This window comes from Danio aesculapii, chromosome 11, assembly GCF_903798145.1.
Source record: "Danio aesculapii chromosome 11, fDanAes4.1, whole genome shotgun sequence".
In the NCBI taxonomy this organism is placed as follows: Eukaryota; Metazoa; Chordata; class Actinopteri; order Cypriniformes; family Danionidae; genus Danio; species Danio aesculapii.
In genome coordinates, this window is record NC_079445.1 from 31,985,287 (window position 1) to 32,005,555 (window position 20,269).

General features: G+C 35.8%; 1 protein-coding gene across 3 annotated transcripts in view; it reads left to right on the forward strand.

Annotated features, from left to right (window-relative positions):
- Positions 1-20,269, forward strand: part of LOC130237710 (hyccin 2) — a 35,994-nt gene that overhangs the window by 3,334 nt on the left and 12,391 nt on the right. For 2 of the 3 annotated variants that reach the window (XM_056468725.1, XM_056468727.1), the window contains exons 2-6: positions 5,100-5,182; positions 13,602-13,659; positions 13,886-13,990; positions 15,799-15,978; positions 16,065-16,145. In XM_056468725.1, coding sequence (XP_056324700.1) covers positions 13,609-13,659; positions 13,886-13,990; positions 15,799-15,978; positions 16,065-16,145 — 417 coding nt within the window. In that variant the 5' untranslated portion in view covers positions 5,100-5,182; positions 13,602-13,608. Of the gene's footprint in view, positions 1-217; positions 431-5,099; positions 5,183-13,601; positions 13,660-13,885; positions 13,991-15,798; positions 15,979-16,064; positions 16,146-20,269 lie in introns of those variants that run through there. The other variant, XM_056468726.1, reaches the window with a different exon arrangement.

Below are 20,269 nucleotides of genomic sequence, written 5' to 3' on the forward strand. Positions count from 1 at the left end.
ATGTTCGCGCCAATGTTTGTCCTCGCTATGGAAACAGTTCGTGAGATGTGTCGATCTACGTTATCGGTGCAGGTAAACGGCGCGCGCGTGTGTCTGACAGCCTGGAGTGCATTTTTTCAGTCGAGTGTGTGTTGCGCAAGCTGTTTAACAATGACCTTTCTGTTGCAGTCGACCGGCTGATCATAGTAAACCCAACGCTTACTACTTTGATCTCCGCTGAGTGAAATCACCTCTCATTTTCCCTCTTCCAGTCTCTCCGCGCTAAGCTCTTTTCACAATGGCTATTTTTGGCGTTCCTCTTCGGGGGACTGTATACACTTAATTATCTGGCACTGAATCTTGTAAGCTTCTTAGCCGTTGACAAAGGGTTGGAGAGCAGGCGTGCTAACCGTCCATGTAGCAGAGGAATGTTTTGGTCAAGCAGATTGAGGTAAGGCTTTCTGGATGGGAGTTTCTCCTCAGGGGAGTATTGAGTGATAGTTTGTTGCAGCCACGTTGCATTTTTCAGATATTTACTTTTTTTCTAGTCTTGGTTAAGTCAAAGTGGTGTTGTAGGCCCTCAGGAAAAACTCATGTTTGACTTGGGAGAAACTGAATGGGGAGTTGACTGAACGTTGGTCAAGGATTCTGGCTGGAACAACAAGTTTTTGGTTAAAGTTCATGTTTGTGAGGAAAGTATGTTTATGTACAGTTACTACTGTTGAAATATTGATTCTTGTTTACCATGTTGGTCTAGTGAAAGATTATTCTGGAAAAAAGAAAAGTTGCTGCCCTACATTATTTTTTAAGGGATAGTTCATGCAACAATGCCATTTTGCTCACCCTTAAGTGGTGTCAAACCTTTGAGTTCCTCAGAACTAAAGAGAACACTAAAGGAAATTTTAAGAGTTCTCACTTACGGTGCTTTCACATCTGTGGTTTGGTTCATTTGGTCCGGGCCAAGGGCAACAAATGATGCACTGTAGCTTTTTGTCACACCACACTGATTGCTTTGGTCCGAACCAGTTGAAAAAAACAAACAAAATGCAATCATTTGACGAAATCCACATCACTCATTAGCCAGAGGTTATTGAACGTATTTCCTAAACTACTTTTCGATTGGTCAGAATTAATGTGCGGTAAAATGCCAATGGAACTCCCGCAAGTAAACAAACCAGAGACACAAAATGTTGCATTTTACTATGGAGGCAAGACTGCTCTGGCTGATTGTATCCTAGGTCATGGTATACTATATAGTTTGTATACATCACTTTAGACAAACTACATTTCGAGAATGAAGCACGGCTGGAAACCAATGTTCTAATGCATTGCAAACGGGGAATGCACATCGCGAGTCACTTTAGGAGGAGGTGTTAGTTACCTCTTTAAAGATGGCTCGGTATGCTTTTATTTGTCCGATTTTGGTGCACACTCGAATGCTAATGCTACATTCACATCTGCCCAAACAAATCCCACCAAGATGGAAAATGAACTTTAATGCAATTCAACTGAACTAAATAAGGCAGTTGTGAAAACACCCTTAGATATTGCTTGACGCTATTTGCATGTTTGATATGCTGTCCTGGGAGAGAACCCAGAGCTCTGAGGCCCGTTTACACTAATATGTTTTAGTTTTCAAACAGCGTTTTAGAATGAAAAGGATCCACATCCTCACTGGCGTTTCACATAACATTTCTGAAAAGATCTCCATCCCCACTATACTGCTGAAAACGCACATCACCTGACCATATACACACTTTGGCTTGCTCTGTGGCATATGCGGGGGTCTGAGCTCCTGGCAGTCAGCGGGTGCTTTGAACACACCTTCCCAGGTGAGAGCAGCGCACATTGGACAGTTCATTAAGGATCTACTGCTGGATCTCATCACACTATAGTTGTTAAACATGATATTTAATTAATCTAGTCTCTATCTATCGATTCTGGTCTTTTGAAGCAATTATTTGTTCTCAGGTAACGTGTTTTGGCTGAGCGCAAAGATAGGCTAAGTGATAGATAAGTTATTAATTCAAGTAACCACGTACACGGATTTTGCGTATTGACTGATTGCTTGCCTTTATTTCCAATATTGTATAAACTTATTCTATGTTGGACTTTTTATAATGGCCAATATTGATTATTCATATTCAGCAAAATCACAGAGTATTTTTTGTATTTTAAAATAAAAATAAAAGGAGGCAGTTATGTTATAGACTTCGTTTTGTTACAAATATACAGTACATACAGTGAAGATGACAGTCATATAAATGTAGCTACATGACGCTTCAACGTTTTTGGTGTCTGTTAAGTTGTTAATATCAAAAAAAATAGGCAGTTCCTTATATCATGTTTTCATTTTATTGTTGAGAATAAACGTAGCCGTCAGGGTGATGTGAATGACATTAGAAAGTACACTGTTCCTTTTGAAGATTTACCCGACGTGTCCAAAATTGTGAAGTCTGAACTTGCAAAGAGAGGATGCAAGACTGAAATTTGTTCACTTAATATTGAGAAAAAGCCCCAATCAGACGTCGAATGTTGGCAGCCACGCCTCCATTTGTTTTCGTTTCCCCATCCACACTGACATGGAGCAGCAGGCATTTTCAATTGAAAACGGCCTCTTCAGCATTTTTAAAATGCTCTGTTTTTGGTACTCAAACTCCGGGCTAGTGTAATTTTATTGTACATTTACATCAAACTAACTGACTAAACATCAAGTTTATTCATTAACATTAGCTTATTTTTAGTTTTGTTAACATAAAAACGTATGTTGATATGATCTCTTGATCATTGTTTTGACCGTGCAATGTGCTATATGCAACAGCTAGTGTTTTTCAGCCAATGATGAACTTCCGGTGAAAGGTTTACATGATTATTTTCAATTTTACAAGGTGGCTTTTACAGCATCGATGTTGTAATGTAATTCAAATATGATAAGTTAAATAGACTTGAGTGTCTATTTGGTTGTTAAAGCATCAAAAGAGACGAAAGATCATGTAAACGCTAGTGCCGCCTTTAGCAGCAGGCTAGCGCACACATTAAAATACTAGGGTAAAATTAATTTCCATATTTTAAAGACATGGAGCGGAAGAATATAATTTAATGCAGCGCTTCTTGTTTGGTCTAATACCCACTTTATATTGTATCTTAGCCAGGCAGTGATGATCACAGTTTTTTTTTTTTTTTTTTTTTAAGAAATCAGATCTTAAATTCAGCGATTTTTGTATTGGACGACAGTTCACTGGATGCCCTGGGGCTGGCTGACTGAAATTAAAAGTCTTTGTGCATATACCCCATTTAAAATAAAAATAAAAACAGAAGATTAAATATGGAAATAACATATATATTGTTTATATGTACAATTACAGCATTTATATTGTAGGTAGTCAACATTTATTTTTTTTAGACCCCAATAAATATGCATTTATTTATTAAAGCAGCATTAACAAAGCATTATTTCCAGCTGCACCTAGTTAAAATCTGGAGCTTCTGTGACCGCGAGAAATGCCAAAACAGCTGAAGTTTAAGGTAGACGCAATGAAAAGTACACATGTTTGCAAACCTACCTACAAACAAAATAAGTTACAAACAATATTTCTGATGTGAGCGATCATGTGGGCAATGTTGATCTTATGTTGAGCCCAATGAGCCTTACATCCAAAAATAGAGCAAGGGTGTTCCTTTAGTGACATCGCTTTGACTCGCACGCTGAAAATGGCGGAGGTGAAACAACAAAGTGAAGAAATGGTGATGCGCACCTGTCAAACTATATTGGTGGGCAGGGGGACCGCACTCCTACGTGAAGTTGCGGTCAATCTGAAAACCGCTCCAATTGGTCCACCGTATTTTATGTTGTTAAATTTAAAAAAAAAAGGACTGGGTGTGTTTATATCACCCCAATATGACGGTCCATACACTATACTTAGACATATGTCTGGCCAAACAGCTTGAAAAGTAGATTTTTCACCATAGATGCCCTTTAAGAACCGATTGAATTAAACAAGATACTGTTATAATGCTATAAACTAATTTATTGTTGGTAAATATTATATAGTTACATCTTATACTGATCAATACTGCAAACCCGATCAGAATAATTTATTCAACATGTTAGAAAGACTGTCTAATACATAAGTAAATATACTTTATTTAAAAAAAAAAAAAAGTATGTATGTGTGTATATATGTGTGTGTGTATATATATATATATATATATATATATATATATATATATATATATATATATATATATATATATATATATATATTCTTTCAATATTCACGAAACAGCAGTAGAGTGTTCTGAGATTGGACATAAATTAAAGGGATAGTTCGGCCAAAAAATGAAAATTTTGCTTGCGCTCATGGTTCTAAAGTGATTTATTTTTTTTCTGTTGAACACAAAACAAGATATTCTGTAGAATGTTGTGAAAAAAGCAGCCATTGACATCCACATTAGGAACAAAAATACTATGGAAGTCAATGGCTGTTTTTTTTCCCTATAGCATTCTTCAAAATATCATCTTTTCTGTTCAACAGAAGAAAGAAACTCAAACAGGTTAGAACAAGTTTCTGAGGTGAGCTGTCTCTTTATTGTGCTAAAATGCATTATCCAAACCACCAGCTAGCAGCATTTGTTACACTTAACAAAGTCTCACTTACACTACGTTCTTAAAGACGTTACTGATAGATTTATGTTTGCTTGTTGTCCGTTAGATGCAAAGCTGTAAATGAAGTGAAAACAGTGCATAACACAAGCTGAAAGTGCAGTTAGCGCTGCATCCTCTAGGCTATCTCATGTCATGTCTCGACAGCACAAGTAGGATTTGAGATGTTCGCAGATTTTGTTTAGCGTGTAAAGCATCTGTTCACCTCAGATTCACTCCCAAACCCCGAGCGCAGCAGTGCTGTTTAATCAGAGCAGAGCGATCTCTCTGCCATTTTAAAAACTGCACACAAACACAGACGTCCGGTGTTAGGGCTGAGTGGGGAAACACCTGGGTGTGTTTGTGTTATCATCAAACACTCAGTTTGGAATATGAACCTACAGTCAGTTTGGTTACTGTGATGCTCTGTGTGTCGGGCAGGTGCATAAGCTTTGTGTGTTTCTTTTTTTATCTGCAGGCTGTTTGACCAGAGATCAAGAGACATGGAGAGTCTGAGCCACATCTCTGCTTGTCTACATTTGTGAGCTGGGTTTGAGTCAGGTAAGTTGATATGAATGCAAAAAAAGAGATTAGGGCTGCATGATATTGGGAAAATTCTAACATTGCGATTCATTATTATTATTTTTTTGTTATTTTGTGATTTGAATAGTTTCACCATATGACTTCAATCTCTATTTGGAAAGAATTGATAATGTTAGATCAATTGGGATGATTCTGTAGTGGGAGTGCATCTCCATAAAATCTAATAAACAATCTATAAACATTTTGGGCTCCTTTGACAGATATTTGTTGTGTTTTGTGCTACTTGCAGTGCTTTTCTGTATTTGCATGTGTTGTAAGTATCTTCATGCACATGTTTAGTCAGAGATTGATGAATTAATCTTTACTATTTGCATCTCCACAAAATCTAAAACAATCTATAAACTTTTTGGGGTCCCGACACGTTTTCAATGTGATCTGTGCTATTTGCAGTGCATTTCTGTATTTGCATGTGTTGTGAGTATTTTCATGCATAAGAATCTATAAATAAAATCATTTCCTGAGTTTAACAGTATTCAAGTACAGTAACTGAATGATCAAAATAAAAATAAATCATTAAAATTTAGAGTAGTTAAAGTCACAAATGGGACAATTTCTTATACCTGAATGTTTTTAAAATCATTATACAATCACAGGCATCAAAAACACACATGCAAATTATAAATTATAATACAAACTCCGTATTGCAGATCCTGCGATTATGACCATTGCGAATGATCATATTGCGATATCGTTGTTGATAACGATAACGATATACTGTGCAGTCCTAGTAAGCATCAAGGTTATTTTAGTAAATTAAAACTAAGGCTAAAACTGCTGGTCGAAAATATTTCGTTGACTGAATTAAATTGTAAAATGTACAAGAAATGGAAAAACTGAAACTAAACAAAACTAATAACCGTCACTGAAAAGCTAACTGAAATTGAAATTAGAATATAATAAATAGAAATGAATAAATAGTCATTTTTTTCAGAATTTGTAAAACACTCCTTCTGAAAAATCTGACTGTTTAGAGAAACATCTTTTGCTTTTTTTTATAAACAGACAAGACAGATCAGTCATATTTTCAACACACTTCTAAACGTAATAGTTTTAGTAACTAATTTCTAATGACTAATTTATTTTATCTTTGCCATGATGACAGCAAATAATATTTTGCTAGATATTTTCAAGACCCTAGTATTCAGCTTAAAGTGACATTTAAAGGCTTACCTAGATTAATTAGGTAAGTTAGGGTAATTGGGCAAGTCATTGTACAACGATGGTTTATTCTGTAGACATCTAAATTGCATAAGATGGCTAATAATATTGACCTTAAAATGGTTTAAATAAAATTTAAAAACTGCTTTTATCCTAGCCGAAATAAAACAAATAAGACTTTCTCTAGAAGAAAAAATATTACAGGAAATACTGTGAAGAATTCCTCATCATTTGGAAAATATTTGGAAAAGAAAAGAAATTCACAGGAGGGCTAATAATTTTGACTTCAACTGTATATAAACATAAAACATGTTCTAACTTTTTGCCTAAAAAGTAAACAATAGGCATGTTTATCTACATATACAATGTAAACATTTTATGTTAAGAAGATTGTTTGTGATCTTCACAATTCTAACTTTAATTCCTTGTGTATGGTTCTTTAGTCTGTGTTTGTGCAAACAATTATTTTATTTGGATTACTAATAAGTTTGAACAAGAGGTAATGTAAACTGTGCAAACATCAAACTGTAGAATAACAAAAACTGAAACTAAATGTATTAAAACTAAACAGAATTTTCACAAAATAAAAAATAAAACTATTAATAAAAACAAAGTAAAACTAAATTGAAATGAACTGCAAATTTAAAAATAGTATCAAAATAAAAATGTATTTGTAAATGGAAAACTATAATAACCTTGGGAAGCACCCTTTGGAGTTTTTTTTTGTTAACATTACTGTCCAAACATTCTGTCTATATTAATTCATAAAACTGCAGGGTTGTATTAAAGTTGTATGTAAATCAGTATGCTGTGCAGTAAAGCAGTGTACTGAGATTGGACATAAAGAGATAACTAAAATTAACCTGAAATGTACTGCAAATTTAATAGTATAAAAACAAAAATTCAATTAGAAATGGGAAACTATAATAACCTTGGTAAGCCCTTTGTGGTTTTTTCTTAACATTACCTTCATGCAGTGTGTAATGTTGCCGTGTGTGAGAATGTGAAAGCTCTGCAGAGTTTTAAAGATGAATTGCAGGACAACTAATGTTATCTCCTCACTGAAAGAATAAATTCGGAACTACTGAAATGAGTCGTCAGCAGTTTCAGTTTAACTTGTGTAAATGATCTATGTAGATCCATACATAATGGCTGCCTACTGTCTTCACTGACTGCCTGCAAATAGTGTCTTCTTTGACGATCAAACACTATAGTTGATTGTATTATTGACATCACAGGCTCCATACTGTAAGGAAATGGTCGCATTGTATGACCATTTTCCTGGCAGGATGACTAAAATTTGCAGAAGATATGCAAAACTGAGTTTCCATCACCCTGTTTAATGCACATTTTGAAGTATTGCATAAAAACGAGTCATGGAAACACCAAATATTGAATTTTGAATGTAAATCCTTTAATTCACAATAAAAATGATGCTTGCTTGAGGTGGTTTTGGACATTATTTATGCAAATAATGGGAGATGGAAACGCATTTGCTGAATAAACTCTGACTTGGTGAGCATTACACCCATGTGAGCTATCAACTTTCATCATGCTTGACCTGTTTACTGTTAACTACTTGCTTACTAATACTACAGTCAGCTGCTCTAACAACACACCTAATTCACATATTTTCAGATTTTTTTTTTGCAAGCTTTCAATGTTTCCTCTAGGATTTCTAGTTGTGGCGGCAGGCCTTTTTACAGATCTACCAACTGCTTATGGCAGTTATGAGATCGCATTTATTTAATATGAGTATGCGAATCTCTTTGCTTGCGCGCTGATTTCCTCTGTTCGTGCACAACTTCTTGCACACCCTCAAATATACGCTGCTCAACTGCAGATTTTCTGCTGCGCTCTCAAATAAACGCTGCTTAAGTGTGATTTAGTGCGTTTATGTAGCGAGTATGTCTCCAACATTTATTAGATTTGCTAGGAATGTTTATGAATATCTCCAATAGACCTACAGAGCAGCATTATTGCGTCCTGAAGTAAAGTGAATCAGCTGTAAACTCCAGCAAGATAAAGTCTTGCATGCAGAGCTATAGACCTTTATCTATAAAGTATAATTGTGGAAACTGTTCATCCTAACCGAAAGCTATACGTCGTGTTTGCTAGCCTCATGCATCACGCACCAGTCAGTCAGCATGTCACCTTTAAGGGTTAAACAGATAACGCACAGCACTATGGTAACGGAGAAGTTCGCGCTGTTATGATTCACTTATCTTTTAATAGGTTTTGGTGCAATTGCTACTCGCTATTAAAAAAAAAAAACGACTGAATGTTTTGAATGAGAAGCTGCAATGCAGCCATGGCGGGATGAATTTTGGTGTGGCGCGCCACCATGGAAAAATGAATGTAGCGGAAAAAATGGATTTGTTTATGGATGGAAAGCTGGCTAATGACAGTCTGACATTCAGGCAATACGTAAATGAGATATGAGTTGGCCCACACAGAATCTGCACTTGTAGAAATCTGCACATTTTTCCACAGATTTTTAGCCCATCATTGAGTCTATTTATTTACTTGTGTAAATTTATAAATTTATTCAGTTTTTAAATTAATTTCAGTAATATTATTGACCAATATGAAACGATTTATTTACAATACAGTAAATCTTTTAGTAGATCTGTTATATAAGAGACTTTGTGTTACCAAATCTAATTGGATTTGTATTGTAAACTCTAACTAAAAGTTATAAAGGTGTTATTTATAATTTCAATGTATTACGTTTTTAAATACTTCCAAAATCATTCTACGTTTTTACAAAATATTGCACAGGAATGGCAAAAAATGTCTGCAGATTCTGTCTGGCCCTAGATGCATTGTTGTGAAATCTAATGAAAAATGGTTAAGATCTCCGATGCGAATCACAAATTAATCAAAGAATTTAAATCCACAAGTCGCCAGCTGTTATTAAATTATTTGTGTAAAAATATGTATAATTACTGCATTTTTGTTGATGAGTCATGTTAGTTGTGCTTTTTTTGTACTAAATGTCTTGCATTGTATGTACAATGTCTTGTTTATAAGTGAATTTGCACGGAGTAGAATTCAGACTACCACTTTTAGTCATGACTAATCTAAACGCATCTGATTCACCATTGTTTTATTGGTTATTCTGTTATTCAATACAACGTGTAAACAAGCTGCAGTGTGCACAGGTCTAAACATCCCTCGAATTGACACTTTTAATTCAGTTAAACGTTTCACGCTTCATAATAGATTTGCTTTAATTAAGCAGTAGTGCTATAGAGCGATACTGGGAAAATGTGCGATTTCATTGAGTGTTCCTATAATATTTTTTGTAATAAAAATTAAATAAAAATTACTCATTTCATTAGTTTAAAGCGAATGATTTATTGGGACTTGAAATGAGAAATGAAATGACTTGAAATGCTTATTATAAGAAAAGGAGACCTCCTTAACTTACAAGTAGAGTAATTGTGGCACTTTAAAGAATTGGAACTATGTAGTGAACACAAAATAAGCAAATGAAAATAGACAGTTTATATCACTTGATTATTTGAAGAATTCACATGGTTTGTTGATCTTAACTGATTTAAATTCATCACTTTATAGGGTATATGCCGAGCTAGTGTTGTTCCCACACTGATAAACTGATAAACCGGTTATTGTGAGTTTTTTCCATTTTATACGATTCCTTTTACAGCATCGATGTTGTAATGTCATTAAAATACAATCCGTTAAATAGACTTTGGCATTCATTCAGTTGCTCAAGCGTAAAACGAGACAAAAAAAGTTGACTTACATGCACCTGTCAGAATCCACAGGCTAGCGCAGAAGCTCCATTGAAAATACTGGGGTAAAATAAATGCTCATATTATAAAGACATACCGGGGAAAATGTAATTTAATGCAGTGCTTCTTGTACAATCTGAGACCCACTTTATATCGGATATCACTCAGCCAGTGGAGATAGCTGCTTTTTAAAGAAAACAGACCTTAAACGCGCCAATTTTGCAAATGCAAACAGTTCAGCGGAAGCGCTTAACCCAGGTTACTGGCAAATTAAAAGTCCTATTAGCATGCTTCCACATATACCCTATTGCATCCTCTATTAAAGTATTTTAGACAGAAAATGCCATTAAATGCAAAATATATTCATAGTCAATGAGGAAAACATTTACATGGCAAATATTCTCTAGTCAGACACTGACAGATAGGAGTGTGCAAAATTTATTATTGTCTAATGTAATATAGTAACTCACTTTGCTACAAAACAAGCCAAAAACATATACTGTGTAATGAAATCCATTTGAATGCTGTTGGAATCACCCTAGAATTGAAGTCATGAAAAGAATTCAAACTTGTTTGTTTTTGTTTTGATATTCATAAGTTATGACAATAAATTCACAATCATAAGTGCACTTTTCTCAAATATCAGCATGTGAGAATGATAGCTAATGTGATATTGATTTTTTTTTTATCACAGTTCAACAAATTAGAAGTAAATAGCGAGTGTTGCATTTTAGAAATGTTGCATTTAGAAATGCTTTGAGAGTGGAGATGCTTATCTGTGCATTTCAGAGCTGCACTGCAGTGTTTTGTTTCTGAATGAACCTGTTACTGAATGAATCGAGTGAGCCAATAATTTTGTAATTCTTAAAGACAGTCACTTGCTTAATTTTTAAATGATGTAGTCATATTTTGTAACCAACCATTGATTTAGTGAATCACTTATTAACACAAGAACTTGCCAGAAACTACTTTTATCGTTTAATTATTAATGACAGACCTGAACTAGATAATATATCAACACAAAAACACACTCAGCTAAATATTAATCGATGCAACCCCCCACATACCGACAGGTGTGATTTAGGCCATGATTTCAGTGTAACAACATTCAATTAATACAACTCTTTCTTACACCGGGTCATAACTACATGCGACACAAGAGTAAAGTAAAGTTTTCCATGCTAAAAGGAATACATTTCTGGATAAATTTCTGTTTTAGAAACTGTTTTTATTTCTGCAACATAAACTATTTGACAATGATCACCTCAGGTACTGATTATGGGCTTTATTCAGTGTAAATGCTACTAATGTGGGTTTCAATACCATTTTATGTGACATTTTATAGCCATATAGCCATACTGAAAGCGGAAGCAGATGTTTTACCACAGATACACACAAAACCAACAAGTTTCTGTCACTTAGCATGTATTTTTAATAATGTTATTAATTTTAATAGTTTTAATAGAGTTTTAATAGGTATTAATTGGATCATAGTTCAATGAAGTACACTCACTGACCACATTATTAGGTACATCTGTCCAACTGCTCGTTAACGCAAATTTCTAATCAGCCAATCACATTGTAGCAACTCAATGCATTGCGGCATGTAGACATGGTCAAGACGATCTGTTGGAGTTCAAGCCGAGCATCAGAATGGGGAAGAAAAGTGATTTAAGTGACTTTTAAATGTGGCATGGTTGTTGGTGCCAAACGGGCTGGTCTGAGTATTTCAGAAACTGCAGATCTCACCACACACCAGCTATAGAGGGAGTGGAGAGACAGTGATAGAGCCAATTCAGTGAATGGGGATGATTGGAAGGCCATTAAGGGAAAGGCCAGGACACTGGGGGTTACACCCCTACTCTTTTACAGGAAGTGCCATGGGAATTGTCATGACCACAGAGAGTCAGGACCTCTGTTTAACATCTCATCCGAAAGACGGCGGCCACTGACAGTGTCCCCTTCACTTTTACTGGGGCATTAGGACTCACACAGACCACAGGTTGAGCCCCCCCTGCTGGTCTCACCAACAACACTTTCAACAGCAACCTAGTTTTCCCATGTGATCTCCCATCCAGGTACTGACCAGGCTCAGTCCTGCTTGGCCTCAGTGAGTAACCAGTCTTGGGATGCAGGGTGATATGGCTGTGGCAATAATAACCACTCGTTAAAACTGAGGTATGCAGAAGAGCATCTCTGAACGCACAACACGTCAAACCTTAAGGCGGATAGGCTACAGCACCAGAAGACCACCGGGTGCCACTCCTGTTAGCTAAGAACAGGAAACTGAGGCTACAATTTGCACAGGCTCACCAAAATTGGAAAATTTTTGCCTGGTCTGATGAGTCTCTTTCTGCTGCGACATTCGGATGGTAGGGTCAGAATTTGCCGTCAACAACATGAAAGCATGGATTCATACTGACTTGTATCAATGGCTCAGGCTGGTGGTGATGGTGTTATGGTGTGGGGAATATTTTCTTGCCACACTTTAGGTCCATTTGTACCAATCAAGCATCTTGTCAACACCACAGCCTACCGGAGTATTGTTGCTGACCATGTCCATCTCTTTATGACCACAGCGTACCCATCTTCTAATGGCTACTTCCAGCAAGATAACGTGTCATATATGTCATAAAGCCAGTATCATCTCAGACTGGTTTCTTGAACATGACAATGAGTTCACTATGCTCAAATGGCCACCAAAGTCACCAGATCACAATCCAATAGAGTACCTTTGGCATGTGGTGGAACAGGAGATTCACATCATGGATGTGCAGCCGACAAATCTGCAACTGTGTAATGCTATCATGTCAATATAGACCAAAATCTCTGAGGAATATTTCCAGTACCTTGTTGAATCTATGCCATGAAGGATTAAGGCAGTTCTGAAGGCAAAAGGGAGTCCAACCCGGGACTAGAAAGGTGTACCTAATAACGTGGCCAGTGAGTGTACATCCTGCACACTTTTGTTTGTTTGTTTTTTGCATTGGCGCGGTAACCTTATAAACAGAGTAATTTTGATTATGGAGATAATGTTTTTGTAGGTGGAAATGACATTCCTTATGATGGTATTCGTCATATACGAAATGAGATTGGATTGTTTTTAATGACTGCATATTTTATTAATAACATAATGTGATTGACGACAATTGAAAAGGAGGGTGGAGGGAGAAAATCATTTCACACACTGAAACGTTTGTATGTATCTCAGAAGAATGTGAAATAAAGGAATATAAAGCAATAACTCAATCGTGCAGATCATGACTTTTTGATTATTTGATTATACAAGTTTGTAGGGAGTACAGTAGACTGTTCAGCACTTCAATAGCTCTGGTATTTAAATTGCTGGTATACAAACTGCTCGTCGCATCGTGTGTTGTTAGGACACTTATATATATATATATAGAGAGAGACATATTTTCCTCTTGTCCATTTCCTTTCTGTGTTTTCTCTGTCAGGAGGACCATGCTCAGCTCAGAGCGAAGTGTGGTTGAGGAATGGCTCTCGGAGTTCAAGGTGAGCAGAATTTAATATGATGTGATGTTTTTTTTTTTATATAGCTCACTCAAATTAAATTCTCCCTTCCCAAGTGATCTGAGCTCAATGTCCCATTAACCACATTTGCTTCTGGAATGTCAGATTTTAATGGAGGAATATTTTCAGCATCAAGTTATTTCAATTCCAGGCCGATTCAGGTTGAGGCAGCTTAGTCATGTTAACCAATGTTTTTTGTTCTCCTTAGACGTTACCTGACGAGCAGATCCACCGCTATTCTGGCAGTCTGCGTCTGAAGAAAGCTCTGGTTCCTGCTCTCTATGCTGTTATTCAGGAGCAGCCCAGCAGTGAGGTATGAAGAGGTGTTTGAAGCGCTTCAGGACAGATTCATGTTTTATTGAACTGTTACGTGTAGAGGGTTTTCTGTCAGATGATGATTTATTCATTGGTTGGCATTCTTGTGACTTGGTTTTATTGATGCATTCAGCATTATTATTAAGTCAAATAAAAATATTAGATTAATAATTTGCCTTGTTAAAGGAACACTCTTTTTTTGGAAATAGGCTTATTTTACAACACCTACAGTTAAGATTTACCATTCTTTAATCCATTTAGCTGATCTCTGGGTAATTTTTAGATTTAGTTTAGCGTAAATCAGTGGTCCCCAACCTTTTATCACCACAGACCAGTCAATGATTGACAGTTTTACTGGTGGGGGGGCATATTTACGTAAATGTCTAGGCGACCATCAACCGTTTTCTCAAAGGATGACAAAACATTGCTGCAACTCTGATACAAGTTTTATTTATGGAGAAAATGAAAAAGCACTGCAGTGTTTGTGTGTTTTGTGTTTGTCTGGGGTAATTAGTCTACTGAAATATGTATATTTCTTACAAATTATGAAGCGGATTATCAGTTCTTGTCACGTGACTCACAGTGCACTCACTGCATTCTGAAAAGTTGAGATGTTTTCAACTTGGTGTGCCTGGAAGGTGTGAGCATGTTTCGCTGTGTGCACGTCATTCCCAATATGCGCACGCAATCCATGCACTTCCATTGGAAATGACGAATTTGCACCTGGAAAAGATGCAATATGTGAACGGCCCCTAAGGCCACTGTCTTTTGCAATTTCCAGCAGTTGATCTTTTTCTTGCACAGGCATGCTGGGTTCACCTGATATGTTGACAAATGGGTTGCAGATCCATTCTTTGGTGTTTTGTGGGTCCTTCACTGGGCCTTTCCTCTTTGCAAAGGATTATTACAAAGACCTCTGTCTGTTTCTTACTCATTTTGCTAGCTTGTGGGTTGAAATTTAGCACTCAAGTGATCGAGATGTAATCAAGAGAATACGGTTTTTCAAAATAAAAGATTTTTCAGATTCAGGTAATAAATAAATACAAATAATTAATGATTTGCTGTGTGGCCTGGTATCAGTCCAGTGGTTTGGGACCACTGGTGTAAGTCATTGAATCAGCAGAGGCCATTAGCATCTTGCTGAAATAAAAAAAGAAATATTTTCCTATTTTTAGGTGGATATAGCTAGGAACTATTCTTTGAGTCTGGCGTAATAATCAAGGAACTTTGCTGCTGTAACATGACTGCAGCAGTCGCAATGATATTACAGCTAGTTACCTTTTTTCAGCTGTCCAGTGTTCCTTTAAGAAATGCCTACACAAAAATAATAACTTTTCTCAAATGATAGCTATATAGCGAAAACAATACTGGGCTATTATAGTTAACTAAATCAAACCATAAAGCTTAAATATTTCTGGAAAAAAATCAAATCAATAAACAAAATGAAATGCATTGTAAAGCATATAACTTACTATATTTCAGGTGATTGCAAATAATATGTTAAGTTAAATGTTTTTCATTTACTTTAAATGACAATTCAAATTGAATATATGATGTTAATCTATTATATGCATCTGCTTAGTAAAAACATATGCCGGAGCAGTTGGCGGTTCATTCCGCTGTGGCGACCTGTGATTAATCCGAGACTAAGGCGAAGGAAAATGAATGAAGGTCTTAAACATGCTGCTTTCTTATGCTTGTGTGTCCTTTTTATTTATTAATGTGGCAGGGCTAGTGTCCCATATTGTCTGTTTCACTTCACATCACTGTTTTGTTTTTGTTTTGTTTGCGTCTGCTCCTCTGTAGCTGCTGGCTCCAGTGTGTCATCAGTTGTTTGAGTTGTACCGGAGCTCAGAGGAGGGTTTGCGGCGTTTCACACTGCAGTTCCTGCCTGAACTCATCTGGGTGTACTTGAGTCATTCAGCCAGCAGAGAGCGATACCGCAATGGCTGTGTGGAGGCCTTGCTTTTGGGGATCTATAACCTGGTGAGAGAACGATGACTGTGCTAGCGTTAGCTTTCATTTCCTGAAAAACCATGTCTTTTAATTGACATATGGATTGTGTGCTGCAGGAAATTGTGGACAGTAAAGGATATGGCAAGCTGCTGTCATTCACCATCCCTTCTCTTTCCAAGCCTTCAATATACCATGAGGTATGAAGAACCATACATACACCCTTTAATCTGATCTTTATTGGATGTCTGAGATACAGGGGATATCAGAATGTTCTGGTTTTATTGTTACAGTATTATTTATTAGAAAGTAATGTAGAAATTTTTTTTTGGCATTCTTAGACAAAATAAACATTAGTGGTGCTCATGAACAACAGGTCAGTCTTTTCTTTCTGTACCAAAGACACGGTGTAAGCGAAGGGGGATCAGGTTTTCGCTGTCATCACCCCAAAATGCTGGAACAAGCATCCACCTCACATTAGATTCGCTCCAACTTTACTGGTTTTTAAATTATTATTATTATTTTTTAATGAATTTTTCAGAATGAGTTGTATACACAGCAATGATTAGAACATAAACCGTATACAGTAATTTTTAAGGGATAAAAAACACCTAGTGAGCACATTAATTCTAAATGCGCCTTTAATCCAGCTCTTGCGCTATGCTAAAAATACGAGGGTGGCTGATTGAAGTGCATTATATTTCAGTTGTTTCACATGTACTTACTTATCATAGTCATTTCATAAACTGGGATAAAATAACTAGGCACTATCTCTGAACCTAACCTTAACCCATGAATTACCTCAAATAACCCAGAAGTTTATTGTTTGTACAGATTAAGTACACACTGTAAACATTTCTATGGGGTCAAGTATATATTTTTGCCATACATTTTTACTCCATACAAAAATCTAATTAGAAAGAAGAAAATTGTTAAAGTGGTAGTTCACCCAAAATGAAAATTCTGTTATCCTTCATTTAACCTCATGTTGTCCAGTAAAACATTATTCTTTTGTTTATCTATGGAACACAATGAAAGATATTTCAAATGTAAATTTAAAGTCTCAAATCTGATGTCTTCAGTCATGAGGGGTAGGTTTAGGGTTATTGAAATCTTCAGTTAAATATATTTTGGGTAAACTGTCCTATTAAAACTTGACATCTTAAACATTAATACTTTAGATACACTTTAGATGGCAATATAACACTAAAAAAACTAAATATATTTAAAAACATACGTCAAATCTGCTGTTTAATGATGAATTAACTGGGTCAAATTAATTTGCAAATTGTAATAGAAAGCTGTTAAAAACCATAGGTTCACTGAAAATTAATTTTACAGGATATTAAAAAGGGATCTTTTTAAAAGAGTTATATTGATCTGCAACACACATAAGAGCTGGCTTGAGGTACTCTCCCACTTTTACCAAGCTGGTATTTACCTGATAAACAGCATGCACTATTTTTAAGGGGAAAAAAGAACACCTAGTAAGCACATTAATGGGGAGGCTGTAACCTTCTGTTTATGTATTATGGACAGTTTGTCACAAACATCAGTCCAAAAATCAGCAATCAAGGGACATTCTTAAACACAATGAAAGAACGCGCCGATATTATTATTGCATTTTGGACATTAAGGTGAAACTGTTATTTATTTTACTGTATTTTTTGGGGGATATATAAGCTCTATGTACAATATTAAATCGCAATTCATTAAATCTGTTGCAGACTGAAATATTCAAGGGTAGTCTGATAATATCATCCCACACATTTTCATCAATGTCGCATTTTAAGTTCGTACTCCATGTCTTTTGCAATGAAATCAGATTGTCTGCTTTATACTGGTTGATCATGGAGTAAAATTTGGATATAAAGTGCTTAACTTCAGTATTCTAAATAAGCTATAATGAGTTCCTATGTAATGCAGCATCTTGAGCACATTGATTCTGGCATTTATTCACCCTTGTCTTTTTTCCACAAAAGAAGATAGTTTGAAGAATGTTGGAAAGCTGCAACCATTGACTTCCATAGTATTTGTTTTTTTTGTACTGTGGATGTCAATAGTTACAGGTTTTCAACGTTTTTCAAAATATCTTCTTTTGTGTTTAACAAAACAACAAAAAAGGTTTTGAGCACATCAAGGGTGAGTAAATGATGGCAGATTTAGTTATTTTTGGGTGAACTCTCCCTTTAATGCGTTTATGATAACCTGAATGTGCATTTTCTGATCTACTGTCTAATAAGCTATAATGAGTTCCTATGAAATGATATTTGAGACATAAAAGTGCTCACTGTGTTAAAGGGATAGTTCACATAAATTATAATTGTGGCATCATTTATTCACCCTATTCTTTTTTTTTTCCAAACACAAAAGAAGATATTTTGAAGAATGTTGGAAACCTGCAACCACTGACTTCCATAGTATTTGTTTATTGTACTGTGGATGTCAACGGTTACAGGTTTTCAACATTTTTCAAAATATCTCCATTTGTGTTTAACAGAACAACAAAAAAAGGTTTGGAGCACATCAAGAGTGAGTAAAGGATGGCAGATTTAGTTATTTTTGGGTGAACTATCCCTTTAATGTGTTTATGTTAACCTGAAAGTGTATTCTCTTATCCAAAAAGAAATCAAAGGTAAGACTGCCATGTCTAGTATAAACGAAATGTCTTCTCTGCAGATATTTAAAGATCTTTTTAGGCATATTATGCTTTTAATGTAACTCCTCAAATGAAATATTATTCTTATGGAATAGATCATATGTCATGTATGTTCTCACATTAATCCAGCTACCAAATTGAAAGCCCATATAAATATGGTAAAAATTTGTATTACTGGTCAGTGTGGATAGAATAGGCAGATTCTGGTTGTACTTAAGAGATCTTCTGATCTGCGACCATGTTTTGATACCTCATAAGGACTGGCTTTTCTTTTATCTTGTCAGGAATTTGGGTTTTATGGTCAAGTACGTTGATAAGAGAAGCTGGGTTACAAAACTCTTGTTCACTATCTACCTGCAGAGCATCTATGTACTCAGTCTAGAATGATCCTAGCCTGTATTACCCATATATAATATTTAAAATTTAATTGTTTTTAAAACCTTGTGAAGTTGCATCTTCATCCTTTTAGCATTTGAGCCTTTTTTTATGTTAAGGGGTTTGACTTATGTTTTAGCTGTTACAAATGTGCTGTGTGATTTTAATTAGTATTAATTATGTTCAGCACTTTGGGCAATGTTGTGCTTTAAAAAATGTGCTATATAAATAAAGTACTACTACTAGGTTGCTAAGATTTCCTGGACTGTTTCTAGTGTTCTGGGAGTTGATTTGTTATTGGGTAGTTTTTAAAGTGCCCAAAGTGAATTTTGCTAATCTGTCTTAATATTTAAAATCGACAAAACAATCATGCGCTTTCCCTAACATGACCAACATGTCCCCAACATGACCTTTTTTCAATCTCTTTTTTTAAAATGCAATTTCCAAATGCGCCTTTAATCCAGCTCATGGGCTATGCTAAAAATATGAGGATGACTGTTATGATTGAAACACGTTATATTTCAGTTGTTTCACTTGTACTTATATACCTAACCTTAACCCATGTATTACCTTAAATAACCCATTCATTTCTTAAGTAAGTTCATTGTTACTACAGATGAAGTACACATACTTTAAAATAAGGCATGAGGTCAAGTATATATTTTTGCCACATATTTTCACTCAATGAATGAGTGTGTATAGATGTTTCCCAGCACCGGGTTGCAGCTGGAAGGGCATCCGCGGTGTAAAACATATGCTGGATGAGTTGGTGGTTCATTCCACTGTGGTGACCCCTGATGAATAAAGGGACAATGCAGAAGGAAAACGAATGAATGAATGAATTTTCACTCAATACAAAAACCTAATTAAAAAAAGAAAACAGTTCAAGGGGTTGTTCACCCAAAATGAAAATTGTTGTCCCATAAACTTAATACTTTTGTTCATTTATTTAACCCAGTGGAAGATATTTAAATTCACGTCTGAATTTGAAGTCTCAAATAGGAAGTCTTTAGACATGAGGGGTAGGTTTGAGGCAGGGGTGTCCAAACTCTGTCCTGGAGGGCCAGTGTCCTGCAAAGTTTTGCTCCATTGCCAATCAGAAACACCTGGGCTAGCTAATCAAGCTCTTATTAGGCTTTCTAGAAACATCCATGCAGGTGTGTTGAGGCAAGTTGGAACTAAAATCTGCAGGACACCTGCCCTCCAGAATTGAGTTTGGACACCCGCCCTTCAGAACTGAGTTTGGACACCCGCCCTTCAGAACTGAGTTTGGACACCCGCCCTTCAGAA